At 42.2% G+C, this 27419-nt stretch overlaps 1 protein-coding gene across 2 annotated transcripts in view; it reads right to left on the reverse strand.

Annotated features, from left to right (window-relative positions):
- Positions 1-27419, reverse strand: part of LOC139376202 (epidermal growth factor receptor-like) — a 77832-nt gene that overhangs the window by 31678 nt on the left and 18735 nt on the right. Inside the window, exon 1 of one of the 2 annotated variants that reach the window (XM_071118496.1) lies at positions 23803-24051. The exons of the other annotated variant lie outside the window; for it this stretch is intronic. Within the exon in view, the coding sequence (XP_070974597.1) occupies positions 23803-23905 (103 nt within the window). The 5' untranslated portion in view covers positions 23906-24051. Of the gene's footprint in view, positions 1-23802; positions 24052-27419 lie in introns of those variants that run through there. 2 annotated transcript variants of the gene reach the window in all.

Here is a 27419-nt window from a genome sequence, read left to right on the forward strand (position 1 = left end):
CCACAGAAAGAGATATTATAGATGTGCAAATAACCAAGTAAAATAATCAATTTATTTTAGCTTGCCAGTGACCATAGATATCTACACCAGTATCACTTCCCGCAGCTGCCCCATATAGAAGACCATAATTCAATCTGGGCTTTTATAATCACTAGACACCCAGGTCATAAACATACTTGGCACCATTTGTATGTGCTATCCACTGCTCTGTTTTTAAATCACACTACATCCCACCAGTCACCCAACACTCAAAACTCTATCCCTTTTAAAATCCAAGAATCTACCCACCAGCCTCCTTAAACGTTCAACAGTCTGCCCACTTCCTCCTTTCCTTCTTTCACTCCAGATATTCTCCCCATTGTCCCCTTTTAGGCTCAAGACATTCTACCCCGTCTCCCCCTCCTCTCCCAGTGTCTCCCCCCTTCCACTGCAAACACTATCCTCCACTTTAACAATCCCACAGGAAGTCAGAGAGAGGAAGACTGGAGAGAGAGAGAGAGAGAGAGAGAGTGGGCGGTAGAGAGGCCGGCAAGACAAACTCACTGCTGCCTGCTAACTCACTGACGCACGCACACACACACACACACACACACACACACACACACACACACACACACACACACACACACACACACACACACACACACACACACACACACACACACACACACACACACACACACACACACACACACACACAGACACACACACACACACACACACACTTTTGTATTGCTATACTTGTTGGGACCAAAGAATTGTGGGGACCAAAATCCTATTTTCCCTAACCCCTAACCCTAAATCTAACTCTAACCTTAACCCTTAACCTAACCATAACTCTAACCTTAACCCCAAATTCCTAACCCTAAACCGAACCCCTAAGCCTAAATAAAAAATGTAAAAAAACATTTGTGGGGACAAGCAAAATGTCCCCACTTGTCCAAATGTTCCTTGTTTAACTATCCTGTGAGGGCTATCCACAAGTACTAGAAGGTTGTGGAGGCATTTCCCATTTCCTTTACCAATGGAGGGGAGGGGGCAAAAACCACAGGCAGAAAAACCCACACATTTCACACATCATTCCAGCAAGAAAAAGCAGCTGTAATTCGGGAATGCCCTATTGGTTTGGTTTCAGCAGAATTCCCAAAGCCATCCCAGGTCCGAGCGGAGCCAAGCAGAGCAGCACGCAGCACAGATAAGGAAGGCTGAGCTCTCTGTCCTTAACGTCATCTAAGGGCACAGGAGATAAAGACACTGGTTGCCTCTTATCAACCCTACACTGAAAGCTACAGTTAAGTAATGGTAGTCAGGGGTAGTGAGTTGAACCTGATCTTTCTAAACTTTTAAATGGGACAGATTGAAAACAGTTTATACTAGGGAAGCGTGAAGGGGATATCAGGGATCAAACTGAATTTCTCCTAGTACTGTTCCTGTGTGATTCCAACCACTTGTGCCAACTCAGCTACTGCCTTAGTCACATCCCTATTAACTAACTTCATAGCCTCTTCCTCTCTGGACCCATAAAAAGGCATACATACTTTAAAAGAGACTGAGGTTTTAGTCCGTAAGCGGCATTGTGTTGCTCAGCTCTTACTCACCGTCACTTTCACCCCCTGGTCTACGCATTAAGCAGACTGGAGGCCTTTACTATAGCCTCCTAGTGATGAATAGTTTCCTCCTCATTCAGTCACACACACACACACACACACACAGTCTTGTACCTTGTGGGGACACACAATTCAGTCCCATTCAAATTCCTATTTTCCCTAACCCTAACCCTAACCATTAACCTAACCCTAACCCATTTTCCTAACCTTAACCCTAACCCCAAAGCCTAACCTTAACCCTAACCTTAGCTCCTAACCTTAACCCTAGCTCCTAACCCTGAAACTTAACGTAATTCTAACCCCAACACTAATTATAACCTTAACCTTAAACCCACTAGAGATAGTGTTTGACCTCGCGGGGACTAACAAAATGTCCCCAGTTGGTCAGATTTTTGTTCGTTTACGATTCTTGTGGACGCACACACACACACACACACACACACACACACACACGCACACACACACTGAGGGTAGCTAGCTACTAGCTAAGTGATTCAACAGAGGCCCAACTTTGCGACACTTCCGGGAACGCAGAGCAGACTCGACTTCTATAATTATTCTCGATCTATAAAGGCAAAACCTAGATTCGAGTCAATGTCTTAAGCAGCTGAACATGTCGTTACTTCAACCTTGTGAGTGACAAACTGACACATTTTCATTTTCGTTCAAATTAACTTCATATCGAAGGAGTGCCTTTGAATTGACGGCATGCACAGTTCGGTGCGACTTGACCATTAGACCCAACGAGGTGTTTCGGCGCACGAGTTTAGCTAGCTAACGTTGTCATGACATCGCCTACAAGTGTGATCGGGAATTTCCTTTGGATAAGCAGTTTCTTGGCTTCTTCACACTAAACCGTCTTAGCTTGCGTAGTTGTCTAAGGAGCCCTCAGAATTATTGACAGTACGAAAGGGGGATTTGGTTACAGTGTGTTTTATATTGGCCCAAAGTGTGACCAATTCCATTTTCACCGTGAACTCAACAGAATTTAGTTATGACTTGGAGATGACACATCAAACTGCAATGCATAAAATGTGAAAGACGTGCCAAGAGCTGGAGCTTGGGGTACAACGACAAGTATTCAGCTCGGGAAATAATCTTCAGAGTATTGAGAAAACAATCCCCTTCTCTGGAAATTGTGCAAACAATATGTTATGAAACTTGACATTAAAACGCTGTAACACTTCCCTTGTCTGAAAAATCTCACACAGAAACAGAGGCTCATACGGCTTCTAATGTTAGATTGGGGGTGTGTGATTGAAATCACCTTGTTCTGTGTGACAAAAAGACATATCACACATGGTTGGTAACGGAAGCCAAAACAATGACTTGTTTTTGTAAGCTAGTTGTTTGAAGTGATCATGGTTGCAGTGCGGAGCGGGGGACAGTTGTTTTAAAGCCGCCCCCTCATCTCACCGGATACAAAGCAGTGCTGTTGGCAGGGACCACAGGACCTCGGTGCTGAGCGCTGGCTGTTTTGCGTCACTCATCAAAGGGTCTGGGTCTTGGCGGACAGCGAATCGTTCCCCTATCAGGGTGCAATGCACTCACTTCTGAGCCCTAGGGCCCTTGCTCAGAGTCAGTATGTGTGAGACACACTTTATACTACATACACACAGACCAGGAGTGGGTAGCTAGGGAGAAGATACACTGCATGACCAAAAGTATGCAGACACCTGCTCGTCGAACATCTCATTCCAAAATCATGGACATTAATATGGAGTTGGTCCCCCCTTTTGCTGCTATAACAGCCTCCACTCTTCTGGGAAGGCTTTCCACTAGATGTTGGAACATTGCGGCTGGGACTTCCATTCAGCCACAAGAGCATTAATGAGGTTGAGCACTGATGTTGGTTGATTAGGCCTGGCTCGAAGTTGGCGTTCCAATTCATCCCAAAGGTTTTCGATGGGGTTGAGGTCAGGGCTCTGTGCAGACCAGTCAAGTTCTTCCACACCAATCCCAACAAACCATTTCTGTATGGACCTCACTTTGTGCATGGGGGCATTGCCATGCTGAAACAGGAAAGGGCCTTTTCCAAAAGTTGGAAGCACAGAATCATTTAGAATGCTGTAGTGTTAAGATTTCCCTTCCCTGGAACTAAGGGGCCTAGCCCAAACCATGAAAAACAGCCTCAGACCATTATTCCTCCTCCACCAAACTTTACAGTTGGCACTATGCATTCGGGCAGGTAGCGTTCTCCTGACGTCTGCCAAACCCAGATTCGTCCGTTGGACTGCCAGATGGTGAAGCTTTACACCACTCCAGCTGACGCTTGGAATTGCACATGGTGATCTTAGGCTGGTGTGAGGCTGCTCGGTCATGTAAACCCATTTCATGAAGCTACCGACGAACAGTTATTTTGCTGACGTTGCTTCCAGAGGCAGTTTGAAACTTGGTAGTGAGTGTTGCAACCGAGGACAGACAATTTTTACACGCTAAGCACTTCAGCACTCGGTCCAGTTCTGTGAGCTTGTGTGGCCTACCACTTCACGGCTGAGCCATTGTTGCTCCTAGACCTTTACATTTCTCTAGCTGGGCAGACATTTTAAGAACTGACTTGTTGGAAAGGTGGCATCCTATGACGGTGCCGCGTTGAAAGTCACTGAGCTCTTCAATAAGGCCATTCTACTGCCAATGTTTGTCTATGGAGATTGCATGGCGGTGTGCTCAATTTTATATACCTGTCAGCAACGGGTGTGGCTGAAATAGCCGAGTCCACTATTTTGAAGTGGTGTCCACATACTTTTGTATATACAGTGTATGAGGAACATGGACGGTCCTACAATTGTTTGGCTAAAACAGCTATCACACAGTCCAACCAATGGCATTACAGCATTCTTATTGAGAGATGTGAGCTTTGGACCAAACTCCTCTCAGCAGATGCAATGACGTTTCCTGTAAAAAATGTTGTATGTCTAACTTTCCATTGCCTTTTCAGTTGTAGGTACTGTTGGTGCCAAAAAAACAGAACTTTGGGTAATTTGTCCTGGGAAAACTTCACATCCTTTAGATAAACACCTGAGATCTAAAGACGACACCCAAAACTTAGTGTCTGCCTCAGACAGACAACGGGGGGAAAATGACCCATATACAATGACCCAACAGAGTGTTTCCCGTTCACTGCCAATGGCGATAGCTGCTTGGCATTCTTTGCATACCTCATGCTTGACTATTTGAAAGCAATCTAACTTGCTTGTGTTGCTCTTAAACGTATTCTGATGTTTGGGGCAATATTCTGCACGGGCGATTATTACTGTGTATGCCATGCCCACGGTGGATTATGCTTTGATAATACCCAGACAAGTGAATCCATTTGAACAATTCTGACTCTCTCGCTCTACCATAATCAGCTCAGAAGGGGAGGTTGATAATATAGTGAATACAGGTCTACTGGGCTAATCCTATTGGAACCAGTCCAACTTTGCACTCTTAGGTATTTATATCATGGAAACCCCCATAAACCTCCATTTGTTCCCGAGAACAAATCATTTATTCCCAATAATATTTCAGCCGTCTGCTCTAGATTAGGCAACTCATTATGCTATAATGTCATGCAATGTATGGGAATATTATGAAATACCTGCCCTAATATGGTAATGTCAACCAGGTCTCTTTTGACAGAGATTTTATCTCAACAAGACTAACCTCTATAAATAAAAAGGTTGAATGTAAGGTAACATAGTATAGTCTCTGTGGACAAGGAATGAGAACATCAATCATGCCCTGTTCTCCAGATGGGAAACTTTTTTTGCAGCCTTCTGGCTCCTATTATGACAACATGTGGCCATTAAGTTGTCCGGCCTTTTAAAAAAGACTGTCTCCCACCAGGAAATACATTTTAGGTGCAATGAGTCATCAGCTGGTTGAACCTACAAGCCCAGGCAGTTACAAAGGTGAGAGATGGGCCATCACGCTCACGCAGACCAGTAATCAATATCTTAAACATCAAGTTGAATAAACAAATAACTTATTGATAGGATATGGGATGCCAACTCGATATTGACACACAATGTCAAGAAGAGTCACAGCCCTGCTGACCTGTATCTCAAGTTAATCAAACGACATACAAAATCACAGATAATCTCTATGCTATTGATAGTGAGTGATGATACCCACTAGATATCAACATGCAGCTCCTCCCTGCAGTAAAGAACTGTAGATGATAGAACATTGTTTCAGAGCTGACATTTGTCTGAGCTTGTAAAGGCTGTACTAGAGGGTGAGACACCCTGCCTGGCCTGGCTATGAAATGCTGCCTGCTGCCCTATCATCAAGTCTATACCTCATACAGGGATAAGCCTATGTCATCATTTCCTCCCCAGTAACATACAGTAGGTACTAATATAGACATTTGTGAATAGAGGGTTTACCAATTCCCTCCAACTTATTCAGTACTCGTATTGTAGTTTTATCACGTATCTGCACAGTAGTTAGCTTACACTAACTGCCTACATAAATAATACGTTAACACAAATCTTTAATGACACAATGTGACGTTGGACCAGTTGCTTTATGCCTACATTTTTTTAACAGAAAGGTACATCAGTTAAATTCAGGATATTCCGGCCTTATTATCTGAAACAATTGACCCATCTAAGGGAATTCTCTCGTGCCAATAAATATCAGCCAAGGAACTGGCCTTTCTCCCAGTGTTGACAAAGGGTTAAATAACAATGTGTCTAAAAGTCATGTCTGCACAGCCCATTAACACCCCAGAAAACAGATAAGCCAGTGTCACAGCAGACGCCAAAGCCCTGGAGAAAGAACCTTTTGTCCAACCGGGTTGGGGTTTCCACGGAGATGGGGCAATACATTCAGGTTTGGTCTGTTTGGATCAGTGGCTGAATGCACGTGCATTTAGCTTTCTCTTTCCTCCCCCTTCTTCTCTCTCTCCCTCGGTTTCTGTCTCTATGAGTCGGCGCTCGCTCGCTCACACTATTTCCCTATTCTTCTCTCTCTCCTTTTTCTCCCTTTTCTGTTTTCTCTTCTTTCTCAAATTCAAATTCAGATTCAGATTGATTTCTTGGCATGAGTTACAATTTGTAGATATTGCCAAAGCAGTATACTGGCACAGCATTTCAGTAAATACAGTACAATGCAATGACGATAACGAAATACAGTTCATTTCAGTAGTAATAATAATAGTACATACTGTATAATCATGCATACAGGTACAACAGTACTGCTGTTGTATTGTGTAATCTTCAGTCAATACATTTCATTAAATAAAAATAAGATTAGAAAAAAGAAAAAGAGTGGCAAATAAATAAACAACTCTCTCTGTCTCTCATCCCACCGCCCCCCTCTCTCTCTCCCCCCCTCTCCCTCTAGCATATATAACAAGTGCATCGGGAAAATGTAACAACCAAACAGGACAGCACTCGGTCTGTTGATGTTACAGGCAGCTCAGCTGGCCCGTTGGGTAAAGCTTGGGACCTTGTGTGTGTTTAGTTAATCCAGCCTTCAGAACGAGTGGTGTCAACGAGGCTGTTGATCAGGAGCCAGCGGGATAACACACACGCACACACATCGCCAGTGCTCTGCCTGTAGGCCTAAAGCACGCCTGACTTCAGAATGTAGCCCCATGCTTTTTTTCTCTCTCGATTTTAGCTCCCTTGTCAACATTATTCAGACATGTTGTAGTTATTTGCAGAAGGGTTTTGAAGAATGAAGCTGGGTGGGAGGCGTTAATGTATCACTTGACGGTTGTTCTGTCTAGCACGTCTTTTCTTCTTATCACAGGAACTATCACAGGAACTTTTAGAGGAACACTGACTGTGTATTTATTCATTGTGTCACCATTATATTGTTGTTATTTATCTTTTTTCTTTAGCTCTGCGTTGTAAGGAAAGGATCCGTAAGTAAGCATTTTACTGTTAGTCTACACCTGTTGTTAACGAAGCAAGTGACAATTAACATTTAGTTTTATTTGGATTTGACTGTGATAGTACTGTGGTTTTCTGACGGTTTACAGGCAGATAAATGGGGTTACAAAATGCAACGTTATCCGGGCTGAAAGTCTGTCAGTGTTGGTATCCTGGGAAGACAAATGTATTTGCAGTAGAAACAGTGGAATTCTTAAGGGCAATAATATCACTTTATTGGCTCAGGTTTTATCTTCAGCCATGGCCTTGCGGGAAGCACAATCAGTTGTGTTTAAAATTCTGTCACGTTTAGACCAAACAATGGCTATTCGTCTGCAAAAATGTTCAGGCTCTATGCACTGAAAGCAGCATTAGTAGAACATTTAAAGTTATATAGGCCTTGACCAACTATTTTACCACACCCATTGAAATAAAGCATGCACTGCCATCATGGGGAAAGAAAACATGCCATTCTGTAGTTACATGTAGTCAAGCGATGAAAACTCACTGACAAGACATGACAGGATTTCCACCTGAATCAACTGTTTGTACACTTGGTTTTGTAAGACATTTGAGTTCTCTCTACCGGGTTGAGGCAAGACAATTTTACCTTTAACAGGCAAGTTGTACATGTTTTGTTTGATAACACCATTCTCAGGAAACCCTAGACACTGAGCTGTGCGTGAAAAGCCCAGGAGGGCGGTCATATCTGAGATACTGGATCAGGTGTGCCTAGGACCGATGATCATACCACGCTCAAAGTTGCTTAGGTCACTCGTTTTGACCATTCTAACTTTTAATCGAACAGCAACTGAATGCCTCGGTGCCAGTCTACCTGCTTTATATAGCAAGCCACAGCCACGTGACTCACTGTCTGTAGGGACGATCCATTTTCGTGAACGTGGCCGTGTACCTAATAAATTGGCCGGTGAGTGTATGTACTGTACATTTGTATATACTTTTAAATGATGTACGGCAATTCCACAGTAACAGAATGATGCTGAGACTTAAAATGTATGCCAAACAAAAAACAATAAAATACTCAAGTTAAACAAACCATACAACTCTATGCACCAGGATGAGTTCTAAAAACCTTTTAACATAGATTTGTGTTTGACATATACTTTAAAGTGAAACACCTAAGTCTCAGCATCATTCAGCATCATGTTACCGTGGAATTGCCCTGTACTTCTATCTAAAATACACACACAGGCGCCTTCACATAAATCATCTACGATGTGTTTTATGTCTAGCCTGACATGAGGTTTAGAGTCTAGTCTTACATGAGGTTTAGAGTCTAGCCTTACATGAGGTTTAGAGTCTAGCCTTACATGAGGTTTAGAGTCTAGCCTTACATGAGGTTTAGAGTCTAGCCTTACATGAGGTTTAGAGTCTAGCCTTACATGAGGTTTAGAGACTAGCCTTACATTAGGTTTAGAGTCTAGCCTTACATAAGGTTTAGAGTCTTACATGAGGTTTAGAGTCTAGCCTTACATGAGGTTTAGAGACTAGCCTTACATGAGGTTTAGAGTCTAGCCTTACATGAGGTTTAGAGTCTTACATGAGGTTTAGAGTCTAGCCTCACATTAGGTTTAGAGTCTAGCCTTACATGAGGTTTAGAGTCTAGCCTTACATTAGGTTTAGAGTCTAGCCTTACATGAGGTTTAGAGTCTAGCCTTACATTAGGTTTAGAGTCTAGCCTTACATGAGGTTTAGAGTCTAGCCTTACATTAGGTTTAGAGTCTAGCCTTACATGAGGTTTAGAGTCTAGCCTTACATGAGGTTTAGAGTCTAGCCTTACATGAGGTTTAGAGGAAATGTTTTCTCTCTGAGAGACAGTGTAAGCGTGAAAGTGCCTCAGGTGTGGAAAATCACATCTGCTTTACAGCAGTCAGACTGGCTTGTCAGGCTGACAAATCAGAGGTCACACGTCAGATATACACATTACAACAGAGACCAACAGGTCAGACACCAGGGGAAAATCTCAAATTACTACATAAAATATTTCCAGGAGGGCATTTTTGGGGGGCAGAAATTGAACCACACAGACAGACAGACGGACAGACAGACGGACAGACAGACGGGGTTCTACCCAAAAGTAGTGCATTATACAGTAAATAGGAATTCCTCAAAATCAGGATATCATAAAACAAGCCTCGATCTACAACTCAGAGGGAAATTAGAAGGCAAACATGCCGAATCTCAACAATTATAGATTCAGAACATATGGAGAATAAGAATGTGCATGTACAAATGGACAAATTAACTATATACAGTGCTTTCGGAAAGTATTACGACAACTAGACTGAATTTTGTTACATTAAAGCCTTATTCTATAATGGATTAAATAATTTGTTTCCCTCATCAATCTACAGATAATACCCCATAATGAAAAAGTAAAAAAAATAAAAAATAATATATATTAGCAAAAATATATATATTTTTACCATTATTTAACTAGGCAATTCAGTTAAGAACAATTTCTTATTTTCAATGTCAGCCTAGGAACAGTGGGTTAACTGCCTTGTTCAGGGGCAGAATGACAATATTTTTACTTTGTCAGCTCGGGGATTCGATCTTGCAACCTTTCGGTTACGAGTCCAATGCTCTAACCACTAGGCTCCCTGGCACCCCATTAATATATTTTAATGAAATATTACATTTACATAAGTATTCAGACCCTTTACTCAGTACTTTGTTGAAGCACCTTTGGCAGCGATTACAGCCTCAAGTTACAGCCTTAGGTATGACGCTACAAGCATGGCACACCTATATTTGGGGAGTTTCTCCCATTCTTCTCTGCAGATCCTCTCTAGCTCTATCAGGTTGGAAGGGGAGCGTCGCTGCACAGCTATTTTCAGGTCTCGCAAGAGATGTTCGATCAGGTTCAAGTCTGGGCTCTGGTTGGGCCATTCCAGGACATTCAGCAACTTGTTCCGAAGCGACTCCTGCGTTATCTTGGCTATGTGCCTAGGGTCATTGTCCTGTTGGAAGGTGAACCTTCGTCCCAGTCTGAGGTCCTGAGCGCTCTGGAGCAGTTTTCATCAAGGATCTCTCTGTACTTTTCTCAGTTCATCTTTCCCTCGATTCTGACTAGTCTCCCAGTCCCTGAAGCTGAAAAACATCCCCACAGCATGATGCTGCCAGCACCATGCTTCACTGTAGGGATGGTGGCGGATTTCCTCCAGACATGATGCTGCCATTCATGCAAAAGAGTTCAATCTTGGTTTCATCAGACCAGAGATTCTTCTTTCTCATGGTCTGAGTCCTTTAGGTGCTTTTTGGCAAACTCCAAGCTCCCGTCTGGCCACTCTACCATAAAAGCCTGATTGGTGAAGTGCTGCCGAGATGTTTGTCCTTCTGGAAGGATATCCCATCTTCACAGAGGAACTCTGGAGCTCTGTCAGAGTGACCATCGGGTTCTTACCTCCCTGACCAAGGCCCTTCTCCCCCTATAGCTCAGTTTGGCCAGGAGGCAAGCTCTAGGAAGAGTATTGGTGGCTCCAAATGTCTTCCATTTAAGAATGTGTTCTTGGGGACCTTGGTACCCTTCCCCAGATCTGTGCCTTGACACAATCCTGTTTCAGAGCTCTACGAACAATTTCTTCAACCTCACGGCTTGGTTTTTGCTCTGACATGCACTGTCAACTGTGGGATCTTATATAGACAGGTGTATGCCTCCCCAAATCATGCCCAATCAATTGAATTTAAAACAGATGGACTCCAATCAAGTTGTAGAAACATCTCAAGGATGATCAGTGGAAACAGGATGCACCTGAGCTCAATTTCCAGTCACATAGCAAAGGGTCTGAATACTTATGTAAAAAGTATTTCTGTATGTTATTTCTAATAGATTTGCAAAAATGTTTGAAAAACTGTTTTAGCTTTGTAATTATGGTGTATTGTCTGTAGATTGATGAGGACCATTTTTTATTGAATCAATTTTAGAATAAGGCGTAACGTAACGAAATGTGGAAAAAGTCAAGGGGTCTGAAACAAACACATGACTCATATAGAGCTTGAATATAACCATGTTGTTTATTAGACCGATGGGAGGACCACACAGGAAGAGGCTAAAATGTAGGTATTGGTATTAGGAAAGCGCACCCATTATTGAAGACAGACAGCCACCTCCCTTGATCCAGCCCCAAGGACGGTTTGGGGAAGCAAAGGCAACTTGTTTTGTTTGTGGAGCTATTGTTCTCTTCCTAATGGGGGAATCCTTTTTGTGCAAGCCATATTCCACAGAAATGTTCTGCTTGAAGACCCAAGGGTAGGCTTGTTACTGAAGTTACCACACCTCAAATGATGAGAAAATGAGAAATTCCAGGCTCTGGTATCTAAATATGATGCAATGTGTTAGGGAGTGTATGAAGATTAAAGAAAAGACTATGATAGGCAACTGAGGGATAGCACGGAAATGTGGCAATATTCCAAACCAAATGTCAAGAATCTGACCCTGTTTTTCTGAAGGTTGTTTGTATATCTTTGATTTTCAGGTGTTAAAATCATCCTTTTTTGGTTGATAGAGAAGAAAGATTCCAGTCACTTTTTCATCTGTTGAAGAGCCAGGTTTAGTTGTGAGAGGAGTCAAGAGGAGAGAGCGTGTGAGAGAGAGAGGGTGTGAAAGAGTGAAAGTGTGTGAGAGAGAGAGAGAGAGAGAGAGAGAGAGAGAGAGAGAGAGAGAGAGAGAGAGAGAGAGAGAGAGAGAAGGACCCACAGGATAGACCTAGGCCACAGTGGAAAACACATTAATTTGTCTACTAGCCAACCAAACAGCCAAATAACAGGCAAGGAACTGGAAGTGAGTTCTTTAAGTTTTCGATTAGCTGACATCTATATGGTATTACATAAAACCCCTTTTGTACTTAGGCCTTAGGTCTTTTATCTTTTACAACATAGAAGAACAACTGCCAATGTTTGTGCCATTATTTCAGTTCAATATTTGAAAAGCTGTGTGCTGCTATATACTTAAACAGGCCTACTGTTACAGCATATGCAGAGTTTATAGGTTATCTGTGCGCTTTAACCTTACTAATCGAAATATTTGGAGAGAAAAAACATAATTGCACGCAATCATACTGTGATAACATGCCTCAATAAAATAAAGGATATTGACAGTGATTTTGCTTATGGGGAAGAAAAATACTCAGTCAAAGCATTTAATTCACAGTCTGTGTTATCTGATCAACTTTTTTTATTAGTAAAATATGACTTCATCGCAATCAGTATAAGGGGTCGCAGAACTCAAGTGAGCAATGGGCTGTTTTCCTGGTACACGATACTGCCTGCACCTGTTGAGATGGTAAGATAGCAGCAGGGCCTTTAGCTCGTTTTTCCAGCCTAAATTCCTGCGTCTCTTTCCACTGGAGCCTCTCACACAGCCACAGATGACCCACTGGATCATGCAAAGGCTATAAAAGCACTCCATTACTCTGTTACCATGTACATACAAAGGACTGAAATCACCTCAATTAATAACTACTCGTGCTGGGACAATAAACCAAAAATGATCGACACCGACCATACCGATCACTTATCCCAGGCATTTTGCTGATATCCTTCAATGCGATAAGTAGCCTATACTAGAGAGATGTGAAGATTAAAATGAAATATGTTTTGTAATATGGGTGATGATTAATGAGACAATTGATGGCTACAACCATAAAACTAGTAGTAGTAGTTTAAAGGATAATAAAACAATTAATTTGATGCACATTAATGTTATAAACTTATTGTTCCATTTATCGTTATCGCATCAATTCAGACAATTTATCGCGATATGTATTTTTGTCCATATCGCCCAACTCTAGTAACTACATGTAGACAAAGCCCCTTCTCCAAAGCATATCTACACTGAACAAAAATATAAACCCAACATGTAAAGTGTTGGTCCCATGTTTTATGAGCTGAAATAAAAGACGCCAGAAATGTTCCATATCCACAAAAAGCTTATTTCTCTCAAATGCCTTTACATCCCTTTTGGTGAGCATTTCTCCTTTGCCAAGATTAGCCATCTACCTAACAGGTGTGGCATATCAAGAATCTGATTAAACAACATGATCATTACACAGGTGCACCTTGCGCTGGGGACAATAAAAGGCCACTCTACAATGTGCAGTTTTGTCACACAGCACAATGTCGCATATGTCTCAAGTTTTGGCGCTGAGAAGTATTTCTGTCTGTAATAAAGCATAAGCTGCCTCCAATGTGATTTTAGAGAATTTGGCAGTACGCCCAACCGGCCTCACAACCGCAGACCATGTGTAACTAAGCCAGCCCAGGACCTCCACATCTGGTTTCTTCACCTGCGGGATCATCTGAGAACAGCCACCCGGACAGCTGATAATTACTGTGGGTTTGCACAACCAAAGAATTTCTGCACAAACTCAGAAACCATCTCAGGGAAGCCCATCTGCGTGCTTGTTGTCCTCACCAGAGTCTTGACTTGACTGCGGTTCGGCGTCGTAACCGACTTCAGTGGGCAAATGCTCACCTTCGATGGCCACTTGTACGCTGGAGAAGTGTGCTCTTCACGGATGAATTCCAGTGTCAACTGTACCGGGCAGATGGCAGACAGTGTGTATGGCGTCGTGTGGGCAAGCGGTTTGCTGATGTCAATGGGAACAGAGTGCCCCATGGTGGTGGTGGGGTTATGGTATGGGCAGGCATATGCTACGGACAATGAACTTAATTACATTTTATCAATGGCAATTTGAATTCACAGAGATACCGTGACGAGATCCTAAAACCCATTGTCGTGACATTCATCCTCAATCATCACTATGTTTCAGCATGAAAATTGCACGGCCGCATTTCACAAGGATCTGTACACAATTCCTGGAAGCTGAAAATGTCCCAGTTCTTCCATGTGCCTGCATACTCACCAGACATATCACCCATTGAGCATGTTTGGGATGCTCTGGATCGACGTGTATGACAGCGTGTTTCAGTTCCTATCCACCAACTTCGCACAGCCATTGAAGAAGAGGGGGGCAACTTTTCACAGGCCACAATCAACAGCCTGACCAACTCTATGAGAAGGAGATGTGTTACGCTGCATGAGGCAAATTGTGGTCCCAGCAGATGCTGACTGGTTTTCTGATCCACGCCCCTACCTATTTTTTAAAAGGTATCTGTGACCAACAGATGCATATCTGTATTCCCAGTCATGTGAAATCCATAGAATTTATTTATTGACTGATTTCCTTATAAGAACTGAATAATATATCACTGAAATCACTGCTGACCATCTGGTAGGGGATGGAAAACATTTCTTGACGTTTAAACTGCCATTGTTTTATCGGTTTCCCGTTGAACTATAAGAAAAATACATTAAATTCCATGTGAATTCACAATGCAGCTGTTCTGCTTCCAGCAATGGTTTGGGTCTCACGGTGCGTCCCTTTCAGATGGTTAAGCATTGGACCTGTACTACCATTACTTTAGGCCAACCTCAATTCCACCTGGCAAAGTCTGCATTTCCTTCTCATTGAACTTCTCAAAGTATTGCCATACAGGACTTCATTGTTGTCGCTTGCCTTTCTCTGCCATTTTTCCAACTGTTAATTCCTTGACTCCTTGTACGTCAACTCCTGGTGTCGACTCCCATTTCTGAGTGTCAAGATTCGATTCCGCATGTTTAAGATTCAGTATTTTTGGAATGGAGATTTATTAGTTGCCGTACATCCAAGAACACAAACTCTCGCATCTTTCATAGCGAGCTAGCGAGGGACGGAGAGAGAGGGGAGGGGCACAGTGTAGGCAGGTCGGCCACCAGGCAGACAGTCAGAACCGTGCACTAGGCCTATCTATTGGCAATCAAAAACTGTATGTCCCAATGGAACAATGTATCTTGCAATTTCTTGGCTTGCAATGTCTCGCAACTTCAGTAAAGCAGAGCCTATGATCAATGAATAGGCTAAGATATTCTACATGCAACAGACCAAAGACTGAACACACTTGCATCATTAGCGAAGAGAAAGAGCAGGGGTGGAATCATTAGTCCAAACAATTGTAAAATAGAACTAAAACGAGTTTCTATTCGACAAATTCAGATTGGCCCCTCCCCGAGATCACCCGTTCACCTACTCTGCTTCTCACAAAGACACGTTGGTCGGATCCAAAAAATCTCAGACCAAAGAGATTTCCAAAGGTCTAATGTCCATTGCTGATGCTTCTTGGCCCAAGTCTCTTCTTCTTTTTGGTGTCATTTAGTAGTGGTTTCTTTGCAGCAATTCGACCATGAAGGCCTGATTCACGCAGTCTCCTCTGAACACTTGATGTTGAGATGTGTCTGTTACTTGAACTTTTATTTGGGCTGCAATCTGAGGTACAGTTAACTCTAATGAACTTATCCTCTGGGTCTTCCTTTCCTGTGGCGGTCCTCATGAAAGACAGTTTCGTCATAGCGCTTGATGGTTTTTGCGACTGCACTTGAAGAAAGTTCTTGAAATGTTCCGGATTGACTGACCTTCATGTCTTAAAGTAATGATGGACTGTCATTTTTCTTTGCTTATTTGAGCTGTTCTTGCCATAATATGGACTTGGTCTTTTACCAAATGGGCTATCTTCTGTACACCACCCATACCTTGTCACAACACAACTGATTGGCTAAAATGCATTAAGAAGGAAAGAAATTCCACAAATTAACTTTTAACAAGGCACACCCATTAACTGAAATGCATGACTACCTCATTAAGCCGGTTGAGAGAATGTCAAGAATGTACAAAGCTGTCATCAAGGCAAAGGGTGGCTACTTTGAACAATATAAAATATATTTTGATTTGTTCAACACTTTTTTGGTTACTACATGATTCCATGTGCTTTTTCATAGTTTTGATGTCTTCACTATTATTCTACAATGTAGAAACTAGTATAAATAAAGAAAAACCTTTGAATGAGTAGGTGTGTCCAGACTGTTACTGTAGGTCTCCCATTTGGCATGTCTCTTGTGATGCAGGAGCACTGACGGATGTGTTGACATGACAACTGTGTCAGAGTTTTGAACAACCCTTCCCCCCCTTTTGTTCCATGCTGGCTGAAGAACTAGCTAGCCAGTAACTAGCTAACACCAGGCACAGATGAAAGGGGAGACATAAGTATCTTTGCCATAGATGAATAGTGTAAATTTTTTATTGAATTTGATGACACCCTACAGTCAAATTTAGGCACCAGTAGAGTAGCCATCTAGCTATATATACAATACCCCTCTGCAAACATGCCTTCTCCGATGTTGGCAGTATTTATTTAAATTAGATAAGTGTTACCATTGATGTATTAAAATGAGAGTTAGGGTGATGTCACCCTATCCCCTTAATAATCCCGCCTCCTGAATCCAAGTGTTTGACATGGAGGAGGGTGTATCTCCCTCCAGCTCCCTGACAGGTTAAATGTCAGTTACAGAGGGAACCAGCAACTTTATGATCAAACTTCATCAATGTAGAAGCAACAGTCATTTTTCATCATACTTTGATCTGGTTTCATCTCAATATGAACCAATTTAATGAAAAACATGATTGACTGTTCATGACCTTTAAGGGTCCGAATTTCATTTAAACGTTAGTTCACACCCCTACCATCTGGTATGCCTAACAGCTCTGGACCTGCTTATCATGACACCTATTGATTCATTTCCATGAAGGCAAAAATGGACAGAAGCCATATTAATGATAACAAGCTGGAAATAATGGTGTCCTAAAGACAGAATGGAAATCAGGCCATAACAATGGGGTCCTATAGCTTCAGTTTACGAAGACACATATAGTGATATTTCTAACAGCACTTCAAGACCAGATATGGCCTTGAACCACAGCTGGGTGCCCCTGCTCATGTCGGCCATAGATCAGAGTCCTCAGCAGAGGTATCAGTGTTCCTTCCTGGATACCTGCAATCTACAAAGCCACCATTGTCCCTCTGTGAAACTGTACTCTTCTCACCAAATGAAATCTCTCTCTGCCACTCTGAGGTAGAGCAGATTATCAAAGAGAGAAGCAGAGAGGGAGAGTTGGTTTCCCTCCAGGCAGCAGTTAGCTCTCATGGCCATGCTCCAGAAGCCATATACACAACAATGGCTTGAGCAGATGAGAAATCTGGGAAGGTCATCAGAGAGCACACCTGGGTTCAAATAGTATTTGTTTTCTTTCAAGCACTTTAGTTGCACTTGACCGAGCTCGCCTGGCGCAATGGAAACAACGGGATTGTCCCAAAAGTGCAAACCCTTTGTATCTGGCACTGATCAAACACTCAAAGAGATCAAACATTCAAAATATTTGAAAGACAACCAATACTGTTTAAACCCAGGTCTGTCAGAGCGGCTACAATGGCCAGGCAAGCACCTCTTCGATTCTAATGAACAACCAGGCTGTTTCTGTGGTTACTAAAGTGTTGTAATCTATATTTCACTCACGACGACGATATTAAAAGAAAAGGAATGCGTTTTGGGAAATGATGGAAAACAATGGATGATGGCTGGATTCTAAGGATTCTGGTACGGTGCAGTGGCACTGAGATAGAAGGTGTGGAAGAATAGTATAGGAGTTAAGTGGCAAACAAAATAAATAAGCTAGTAGTAAGCAGCACGCAATCTATGCTTTATTGACAATATGTCGACCCTTAGGTCTTCCTCAGGTCAGACCGGAACATAATCTTTCACCTGCAGCGCCTGCTGTGCCTTTATGTCATATTTTCTTATACAAGAACAGGGGAGATACACTACAGTCTGACTATACCACTCACACAGCTTAATTGAAAGATAGCAGTTTAGTTGTTGCACTTTAACTGGGTGTATACTTACACATCTCACTTGCACTCACTCACAGCCTAGACCGACAGCCATACAAGAGCTCCAGTCACCTATTAACTGGGAATAGCAGAATATTGCTGAGAGGAACTCTACTACCCTCCATATCTCTTCTCTCTCTGACAGCTTGGGGTGGGGAGGGGCGATGAAATGACACATTGACAATATAGGAGTGTTTAGGACTGCCTGCAATAAGAAAATGTCAACCATCTGAAAATGCCTATGTCTTTCAATGTGTCCTTTCTACCGATCGAAAACTGTTAATGACTGCAAAAATAGTCATCTTAACCAGTATGGAATTCTCCAAATATAGATCCACTGGAAGACACACTGACTGAAATGCATCCGAGCCCGGTAATGTATAATTGCTGAAATGATTGCTTCCGGGTGGATGATGATAATTCTATGGGTTCTATTGACGTCCTCTCACAGAATACGACAGTTTATCATCATTAATACCAATGAAGTGCAGGAAGGAACATCAGAAGATATCTCAGATCATCCAGAAGATATTTTTCACCAAATATTGTATTAGGAAAGACCTTGGCTAGATGCCATGGATGTTGATTAGGGGAAAGGCCGCGCCAAAAGTAGCCTGTTTGGCGTGACAAGGACAGCAATAAAGTCGGACTGACAGTACAAACTGATCTGGAACCAAGCTGGTGCCAACTTGCAGGGAGGAAAACTAGAAGATCTCTCTCAACACGAGTTATACCTAAATCCTGCCACAACCACTAAGCGGGTAGCCAGGCCGCTTGGATGTCACAGTAGGACTGACAGAGCTGACAGGCCCTACTTCCTGTGGGAGATGGTTAATCGCTGCTAAGTGCATTATCAAATCTCCAATTCTGCTCAACAAGGACAGAGGGAGCCCAGTAGCCCACTGCCTTGCCTTGATGTCTTCCCCATGCATACAGGATAACAACATCTACTAAATGCATTCACATCCCCAGAGCAAACTCGGGCAGGACTTTCAGTCCTTCTTATTGTCACTTATGCATGAAGAACAGTACTGTGGGGTTGTGTTAGTGGTTTTCTCCCACCCAGTGTTTCCCCTATACCCATTTAGCAGTTGCGGGCCGGCACATATTTTTGTGTGACAATTTTGGGGGAGATGGTAAAATGTTCAGTGTTAACTTAAAACCAGATAAAGTATATAGAAAATATAATGGAGCCATATAAAGTATTTTTATATAAGATCATCTAGATAGCATAAGAACACAGCATAAGCTATGGCAAGATGTGTAGAATTGCATAAAATTAGCTTTCAAACTGCACATTTTCTCTCAGCCCCATGACAAAATCTGTAGAATTGCAGGAAAATAACTTTAAAACGGTACAATGTTCACAGCAAAAGTTTGTCTCTGTGGCCAAGATAAGAAAAAATATAAATACATACATTGGCCACATCCCATGCTAACTTTGCCACCACTGCTGAAAAAGTTCAACACTGACATTTAGCCCCAGGACAGAAAAATAATAGTCTATCTAGAACTCTAGAGAAATTCTAGGAAAATGCTGACACAGAAGTTTTTCGTTTTGAGTAGGCTGCATTTATTTCTTTTTATGACTTGATGTGGAAGACAAGCCACAACATCATTAACATAATGCGACTTTCTTGGCATCTTCTCTCTCTACTGAGTAACTCATATCACTTCAAAGTGTTAACCTCCAACACACAGTGAACAGCAAACCTGGTTTAAAAAAACAGATTAAGCGATACCTCACGGCACGATGCCTCTCCCCTAAGTGGATGTACTGATAATATGTAGGTTGTGTGTGACGTTTGAAATATATGTAGTTCTGTCCTTGAGCTGTGCTCGTCTATTAATGTTCTGTATTATTACACGTTTCATGTTTCGTGTGGACCCCAGGAAGAGTAGCTGCTGCCTATCGCAACATGCTAATGGGGATCCTAACCAAATACCAAATACCTTTCCAATCCGAACCTCTCAGTTTCTTTTATGAGACATAGCTGTAACATTTAAGATGGCTGTTTTGAAATCAGCCAAAATGAGGAGAATGATGTTAAATGAACAGACTATATCATACGGTAATTTCTCACAATGTTTGGTACTTTCCGAATGCAGCGTATGTCAACAATCCTTCCGCCAAAGGACTATTCTATGGATTACATTTTGTGAAAATACCCCAAATCATGGTCAATTTTTGTGTGTCTGGTTTTAGGAGGAATCACTCTATGGCAGGGCTTGAAATTCTGCAAAATTCTATGCATCGCCAGCTTTCTAAACTAATGTTCTGTGTACTGAACCTTAAAAAGACTAACTCTCCAGTCAGGCAACTACTGACTCTCTAAAAGCCTTATTTAGGGTCGTTTCACTTCTTTTACAACAGGGTGCCAATGTGCGCCTTCCAGTTTGTTTAGCTGCTCTGAAATATTTAGGAAATCTGTCTTTTGGCTCACAAACACGCCTGACTTGTTATGATTCTGTGAACACCGGCTGGGACTGGGAGAAGAACTTGCTAGAACGGGCTGATAAAACCTGTTGCACTTGTTAACTCTATAGGGACTCAGTAGGGACGACGGTTTGTAGGCACTCTGTAGGGAACATGGGTTGTTGGTTCTAGTCAGGGTCCACGGTTTGTAGGCACTCTGTAGGGAGTATGGGTTGTTGGTTCTAGTCAGGGTCCACGGTTTGTAGGCACTCTGTAGGGAGTATGGGTTGTTGGTTCTAGTCAGGGTCCACGGTTTGTAGGCACTCTGTAGGGAGCATGGGTTGTTGGTTCTAGTCAGGGTCCACGGTTTGTAGGCACTCTGTAGGGAGTATGGGTTGTTGGTTCTAGTCAGGGTCCACGGTTTGTAGGCACTCTGTAGGGAGTATGGGTTGTTGGTTTTAGTCAGGGTCCACGGTTTGTAGGCACTCTGTAGGGAGCATGGGTTGTTGGTTCTAGTCAGGGACCACGGTTTGTAGGCACTCTGTAGGGAGCATGGGTTGTTGGTTCTAGTCAGGGACCATGGTTTGTAGGCACTCTGTAGGGAGCATGGGTTGTTGGTTCTAGTCAGGGACCACGGTTTGTAGGCACTCTGTAGGGAGCATGGGTTGTTGGTTCTAGTCAGGGACCACGGTTTGTAGGCACTCTGTAGGGAGCATGGGTTGTTGGTTCTAGTCAGGGACCACGGTTTGTAGGCACTCTGTAGGGAGCATGGGTTGTTGGTTCTAGTCAGGGACCACGGTTTGTAGGCACTCTGTAGGGAGCATGGGTTGGAAAGCTGTGATTGTTATCTGCTACAGTGGTGTTGGGGGACAGGATAATAAGACTTGATGATGATGGATGAACAATGGATCTAAAGGTTATGAAGGCTTAAAGAGGCTTCCACCTTCTTCCACCTGCCTCTCCTGGGATATATGGAGTCATTCCACCATTATCTGCTGCTCTAACTGGCTTGATGTGAGTAAACAAACCAGTGTTGTACAAATATAATAGACTTGAATTCTGCACATTAGGACACACTTTTTGGGTGATAATGTTTTTGAACATTGAATCTTACTCTTTCATCCAAGCACTGTGATTAGCATGTCTGCTTTATTGATGTTGTTGTTTTTGTCCTCTTAGTTTGAGTGCCACTTATTGTAAATCACTCTAAATAATAACATCTGCTAGCTAGCCTACATTACTAAAATGAAACATAAATGTTTTGATCTCCGTAAAGATTTTTTCCCACGACATTGCCACCACAAAAGACTACATTGGCCTTCTTGTCAGCTGAGGGATGACATACAGTTCACTGGGTGCTTGTCCTATCGCCTCCTGGTTTACTCTGCCTCTCAAAGCTTCTGTTTACTTAGTTTATTCATGCTTACTGAGGAAGCAAACTAAATTGGTGTCAGAAGTCGTACATGTTGTAGGGCAGGGCTATTTAACTCTTACCCTACGAGGTCCGGAGCTAAATCATTTTTTACCTGATAATTAATTGCACCTACCTGGTGTCCAAGGTCTAAACCTGATTAGAGGGGGACCATTTTTTTAAAGCAGTGGAACTGGCTTCGAGGTCCAGAGTAGAGTTTGAGGGTTGTAGGGAAAGACCCACAAACCAAAAAACACCTTCAATGTGCCATGCAACTAAACTCATTTGTCTACTTTAGAATCATTACAATTGTACTGTGGTTAAAATACAATCTACAATGGTTGAAGAACACAGACAAATGAAATAGTTTAGAGTAGCAGACATAACAGCTCCACTTGTGTCTAGTTAACAATAACCCTGTACATTCATACATTAGAACAAGGCCATGAGAAAGACCTTCACTATTTTCTCTACAGCAAACCTGCTTCATACATCAATTAAAACAGATTATTTGTTGATTATACGTTTGGTAACAGAATGATGGTTTGTGCTGTTTGTGCCGTCATTCTGTTGCCAAATTTTGGATCTGCACTGTTTCTTGTACAATTTTCTGTTGTTTGTACATACATTTTAAAGTGGAATTGGATTTATCCTTTATGTACGTAAATTATGTATACTGTGCAAAATGATGTTCTCCAACTTGTACACTGAGGTTACAAAACAATAGGAACGCCTGCTCTTACCAAGCCATAGACTGACCAGGTGAAAGCTATGATCCCTTATTGATGTCACTTGTTAAATCCACTTCAATCAGTGTAGATGAAGGGGAGGAGACAGGTTAAAGAATGATTTTTAAGCCTTGAGACAATTGAGACATGGATTGTGTATGGGTGCCATTCAGAGGGTGAATGAAAAAGACGAAAGATTTAAGTGCCTTTAAAGGTATGACAGGCAGACCACTTTGAGTGTCTCAAGAACTGCAACGCTGCTGGATTTTTTCATGCTCAACAGTTTCCAGTGCATATCATGAATGGTCCAGCAACCAAAGGTCATCCACCCAACTTGACAACTGTGGGAAGCAATGCAGTTAGTCAACATGGGCCAGCATCCCTGTGGAAAGCTTTCCACACCTTTTAGAGTGTCTATGCCCCCAACGAATTGAGGCTGTTCTGAGGGGAAAGGAAGTGCAACTTAATATTATGAAGGTGTTACTAATGTGTTGTACACTCAGTGTATGTTGCAATTCAAAGTATGGTACAGTGGAAGCCATTACGAAACAACTCTCCTCCATTCCCGGGCATCATCAATGGAGTGAATATTCTGGTGCGTTGGCTACGGCTGCGTTTCGCATGGAAGGCGTACTGTAGTTCGCGCTGTAGTGGTCTATTGGTCCATTCCTGTGTTACTTGGCACATCAAACTGGACCTACCTTACTATGAAAGTATATCATCGATATATACGAGAATAATACACTGTGAGTTAACTATTTTTCACAAGTGTCCTACATAGTCTCAGACAAGTAATAACCAGGAAGAGTTATTCTCTCCTGGATTCTTTCCCAAGCAGGCTGTCTGGAGTTTCTACATCGTTGAGAGTTTGTATGGAGCTCACGGCAGTGAAATACCTAAACGTTCGTTGATAATTTAAAGAAAAGCAATTCGGATACCAAAAAATGTTCCGTAAAATATGCTAACATAAGCACATCAAAGTTCGTTGTCTTACCTTTCTTTTCCGGTAAAGCACACGAGACCAAGGAGACTAAAGAGGTGAAAACGATCCAGATTTGAAACTGTGTAGCCATGGTATTTTTTAAACTCGTCTTCATTTTTCCTATCCGAATGAAAACTGTGTCAGTCCATACTAATTAGGTCTACAATTCAACTAACTTTACTGAAGCGTCTACTGAAGGACTTTTCCTTTGCTTGTAAGTTTGACAGCTCCTCCTCTCCAGGCTGTGTAGCTCCACAATACGAGGCGCTCGAAGGAAAGCAAGAGAAATGGAAGGGATTTCCGACGTCATCCGTAGGGAGGACCATTGGTGTATATTCTCATGTATTCTCTCAGGTAAGCGGGTCACCAGGTTTGACGTTCCAATGGGTCTCTCTCAACATTTTCTGTATGACGCTACACATTCTCATGATGTTATTTACAACTAAGGACAGAAAAATACAGAAGAAGATTTTTGTTGTTGTTGTTGTTGCGAAATGTAACATTTTGAGCCCTGAATGCTGATTGGCTGACAGCCGTGTAATGTCAGCTCGTATACCACGGTTATGACAACACATTTATTTCCACTGCTCTAATTACATTGGTAACCAGTTTATAATAGCAATAAGACACCTCAGGGGGTTGTGGTATATGACCAATATATCACGGCTAAGGGCTGTGTCCAGGCACTCGGCATTGCTTTGTGCATAAGAACAGCCCTTAGCCGTGGTATATTGGCCATATACCCCCCCCCCCAGGCCTTATTAGTTAAACATTCCATGTTATTCGACTCAAACGAGAATTATCGATCGAGTCCAGCACAGAGAATTATCGCTCGAGTCCAACAAAATGGAATACAACGTTGTGGGGAAAGTTCGGAATGAGACAATTTCATGTGTACAACATCTAAAGACCTGCGTCACTATACTGAGAGCATTGCCGTTTCTAAAACAACTTAGTTGAGTGTTTTGGGTGCCCCTGCAACTGCAGAATGAGCATGGGGAGTATCACAAAAAAATGTGTATTTACAGTACACTTCTATAACATTCCATTTATGTAAAAAAATATATTAAAAAATTGTTAAAACAAAAGCAGTGAACTTGTCCGTTAAGTCAGACTATAGAGGCGTTATAAATGTGCTTCCAATGTATTATGAAGAGGGTATTTATAGGCTATAAAAAGTATAGACTAAAGTATATGCTAAAATCATAGCAACAATATATTGCAATCTTATCACCCTCTCTCTAATGTCATACCTTGGGTCTGGTCTAGAGGCCTTCCTCACCTATTTTGTGGACATAAAACAGACAGAGGTGTTGTAAATAATGATGTAAATAACCGCAGAGCCAGAGATGTGTGTGTATCTGTGTGTGTGTATGTATGTGTTTGCATGTATGTGTTTGCATGTGTGTGTGTGTGTGTGTGTGTGTGTATGTGTGTGTGTGTGTGTGTGTTTGTGTGTGTTATTATTGTTTTGGTCACATCAGTCTGCAATTAAGCAAGGCAGTTAACCCCCAACAACAGCGCCAATGACATCGATTAAGGCAGCCCCCCGCACCTCTCTGATTCAAATATGTTTGGTTAAATGCGGAAGACACATTTTGGTTGAATGCATTCAGTTGTGCAACTGACTAGGTATCCCCTTTCCCTTTCAGTCTTCATCACATTATGTTGGAGCAGGGGAGAACGACTGCCCCCTCTCATTGAGGATTGCAGTTCAAGGCTAACTGGAGTTCTGCAATCTAAATCAATAATGGTACCAATCCTTGATTCTATTTCACCAGATGTATGTCCTTAAGCCGATTATTTTAGAATCGCACACAGGAGAAGGTATACGGATAATTTAGTGGCTACCGGCAGCCTGCAGTATCCCGGTCTGCCTTCAACTTGAGATTTTCAATGAGAGGGGGCAGCACTGACCTTGCCTGCAACATCACTTCCTAGAGTAGCTCAAACTGTGCATGCAATGTTTCCAAAAACTCCTCCATGAAGCAAGATGGTGGCACGCTAAAATGAAATCTGTCTCTGTGTTTGCCAAGATGAGTGGAAAATATGTAGACAGAGTGTGTGCATTGTGCAAGTGTGTGCTCTAAATAGTAAGGAACCCCCCCACCTGGTTGTCTAGGGCTTAATTGAAAGGGAAAAACCAAAAACCTGCAGACACTAGGTCCTCCATGGAATGAGTTTGGCCCTCCTTGGAATGAATGACACTAGGCCCTCCATGGAATGAATGACACTAGGCCCTCCATGGAATGAATGACACTAGGCCCTCCATGGAATGAGTTTGGCCCTCCATGGAATGAATGACACTAGGCCCTCCATGGAATGAGTTTGGCCCTCCGTGGAATGAATGAAACTAGGTCCTCCATGGAATGAGTTTGACACACCTGCTGTAAGCAGTCTATGGACAAGGTATGACAGCAAACCATGCTTTGGTTTAGTTTCCCTGGCACTATTTCCACATGCTAACGTTTTAGCATTTGTGCCACAAATCCAGTTCAAGTCATGGGACCGATATTATCATTTTTCATGCATCATGTTCAAAATATGTAGAAGTGACTTTGTTGGGTTTCACAATCACTTTAAGATACTTTCGGATGATTTGGTCATGTATCGCGAAAAATGCTAATATTGGTCCCATGACTTGAATGGGTTTTGTGCCACATGCTAAACCATAAATGTACCACAATTCATAAACTTCATCTCCCCTGGAAAAAAAAGCGTCTAGACAATATTTCCCCCATAGCATTTGGTTTGCAACAGTTGTTGTTTGTCTAAACCTTGCTGCCTGCCTCTCCAACCTGTGCAACAATGTTTCTGTGTCTTTTTTTGAAATCTCCAATGTGCCATGTGAGAAAGAACTTGACGAGACTGACAGCTTCTCTGAGCCAGGCAAATTCATTTATCTGTGATTTTGCAACTACAAGCTTTTGTGTCTCTGTTTTGAGTTTTGAGTTTTATTTGACATATATTTTTTCTTCAGTTCTCAATTGTCTGGATTTCACTGTATTGCACTGTAGCCTTGTCTCACACCCAGACTTTTAATATTCTGCTATTTATTTTTCTATATACATTTTGTTTTAGAAGCACTAAATATATTATTTTCTAGGAAATACAGTTGTCTCACACTATTGCGCCATTACCATCACACTGAACAAAGTAATCAATTATAGTAGCTTTATCAACATTAAATCATTGTATGGTGTGTACGCTATACCCTACTCCCTAGATATGAAAGATTAAAGAGGCATTGTTACATTTGTTTGATAGAATACACCTCTCTCTCTCAGCCAGGTAACATAATGTCTCATGGGCAGTGTATCAGAGGAAATGTCTTGCACTGGAAAGCAGACCAAGGGTGCACTGCAGTGTAGGAGGGAGTCAGGGGGAGCCTAATGATGCTATTTTAAACCAACACACTCCATGGAAAATATCTGATCTGTCTCCCCTTTTCATGATGAAATTGGATTGATTATTATTATAACGGGTGGGTTTAATTCTGAATTCTGATTGGTTAAAATCGCATTCCAGCCAGTGTCTAATTCCACAAGTAAATCTATGAGGTTAAAATGCCTATTCACTCTGTTCAATCTGACTGCGCAATCCACTGTCTCATCAGCTCAGCCAAGCAA

This window comes from Oncorhynchus clarkii, chromosome 20, assembly GCF_045791955.1.
Source record: "Oncorhynchus clarkii lewisi isolate Uvic-CL-2024 chromosome 20, UVic_Ocla_1.0, whole genome shotgun sequence".
In the NCBI taxonomy this organism is placed as follows: Eukaryota; Metazoa; Chordata; class Actinopteri; order Salmoniformes; family Salmonidae; genus Oncorhynchus; species Oncorhynchus clarkii.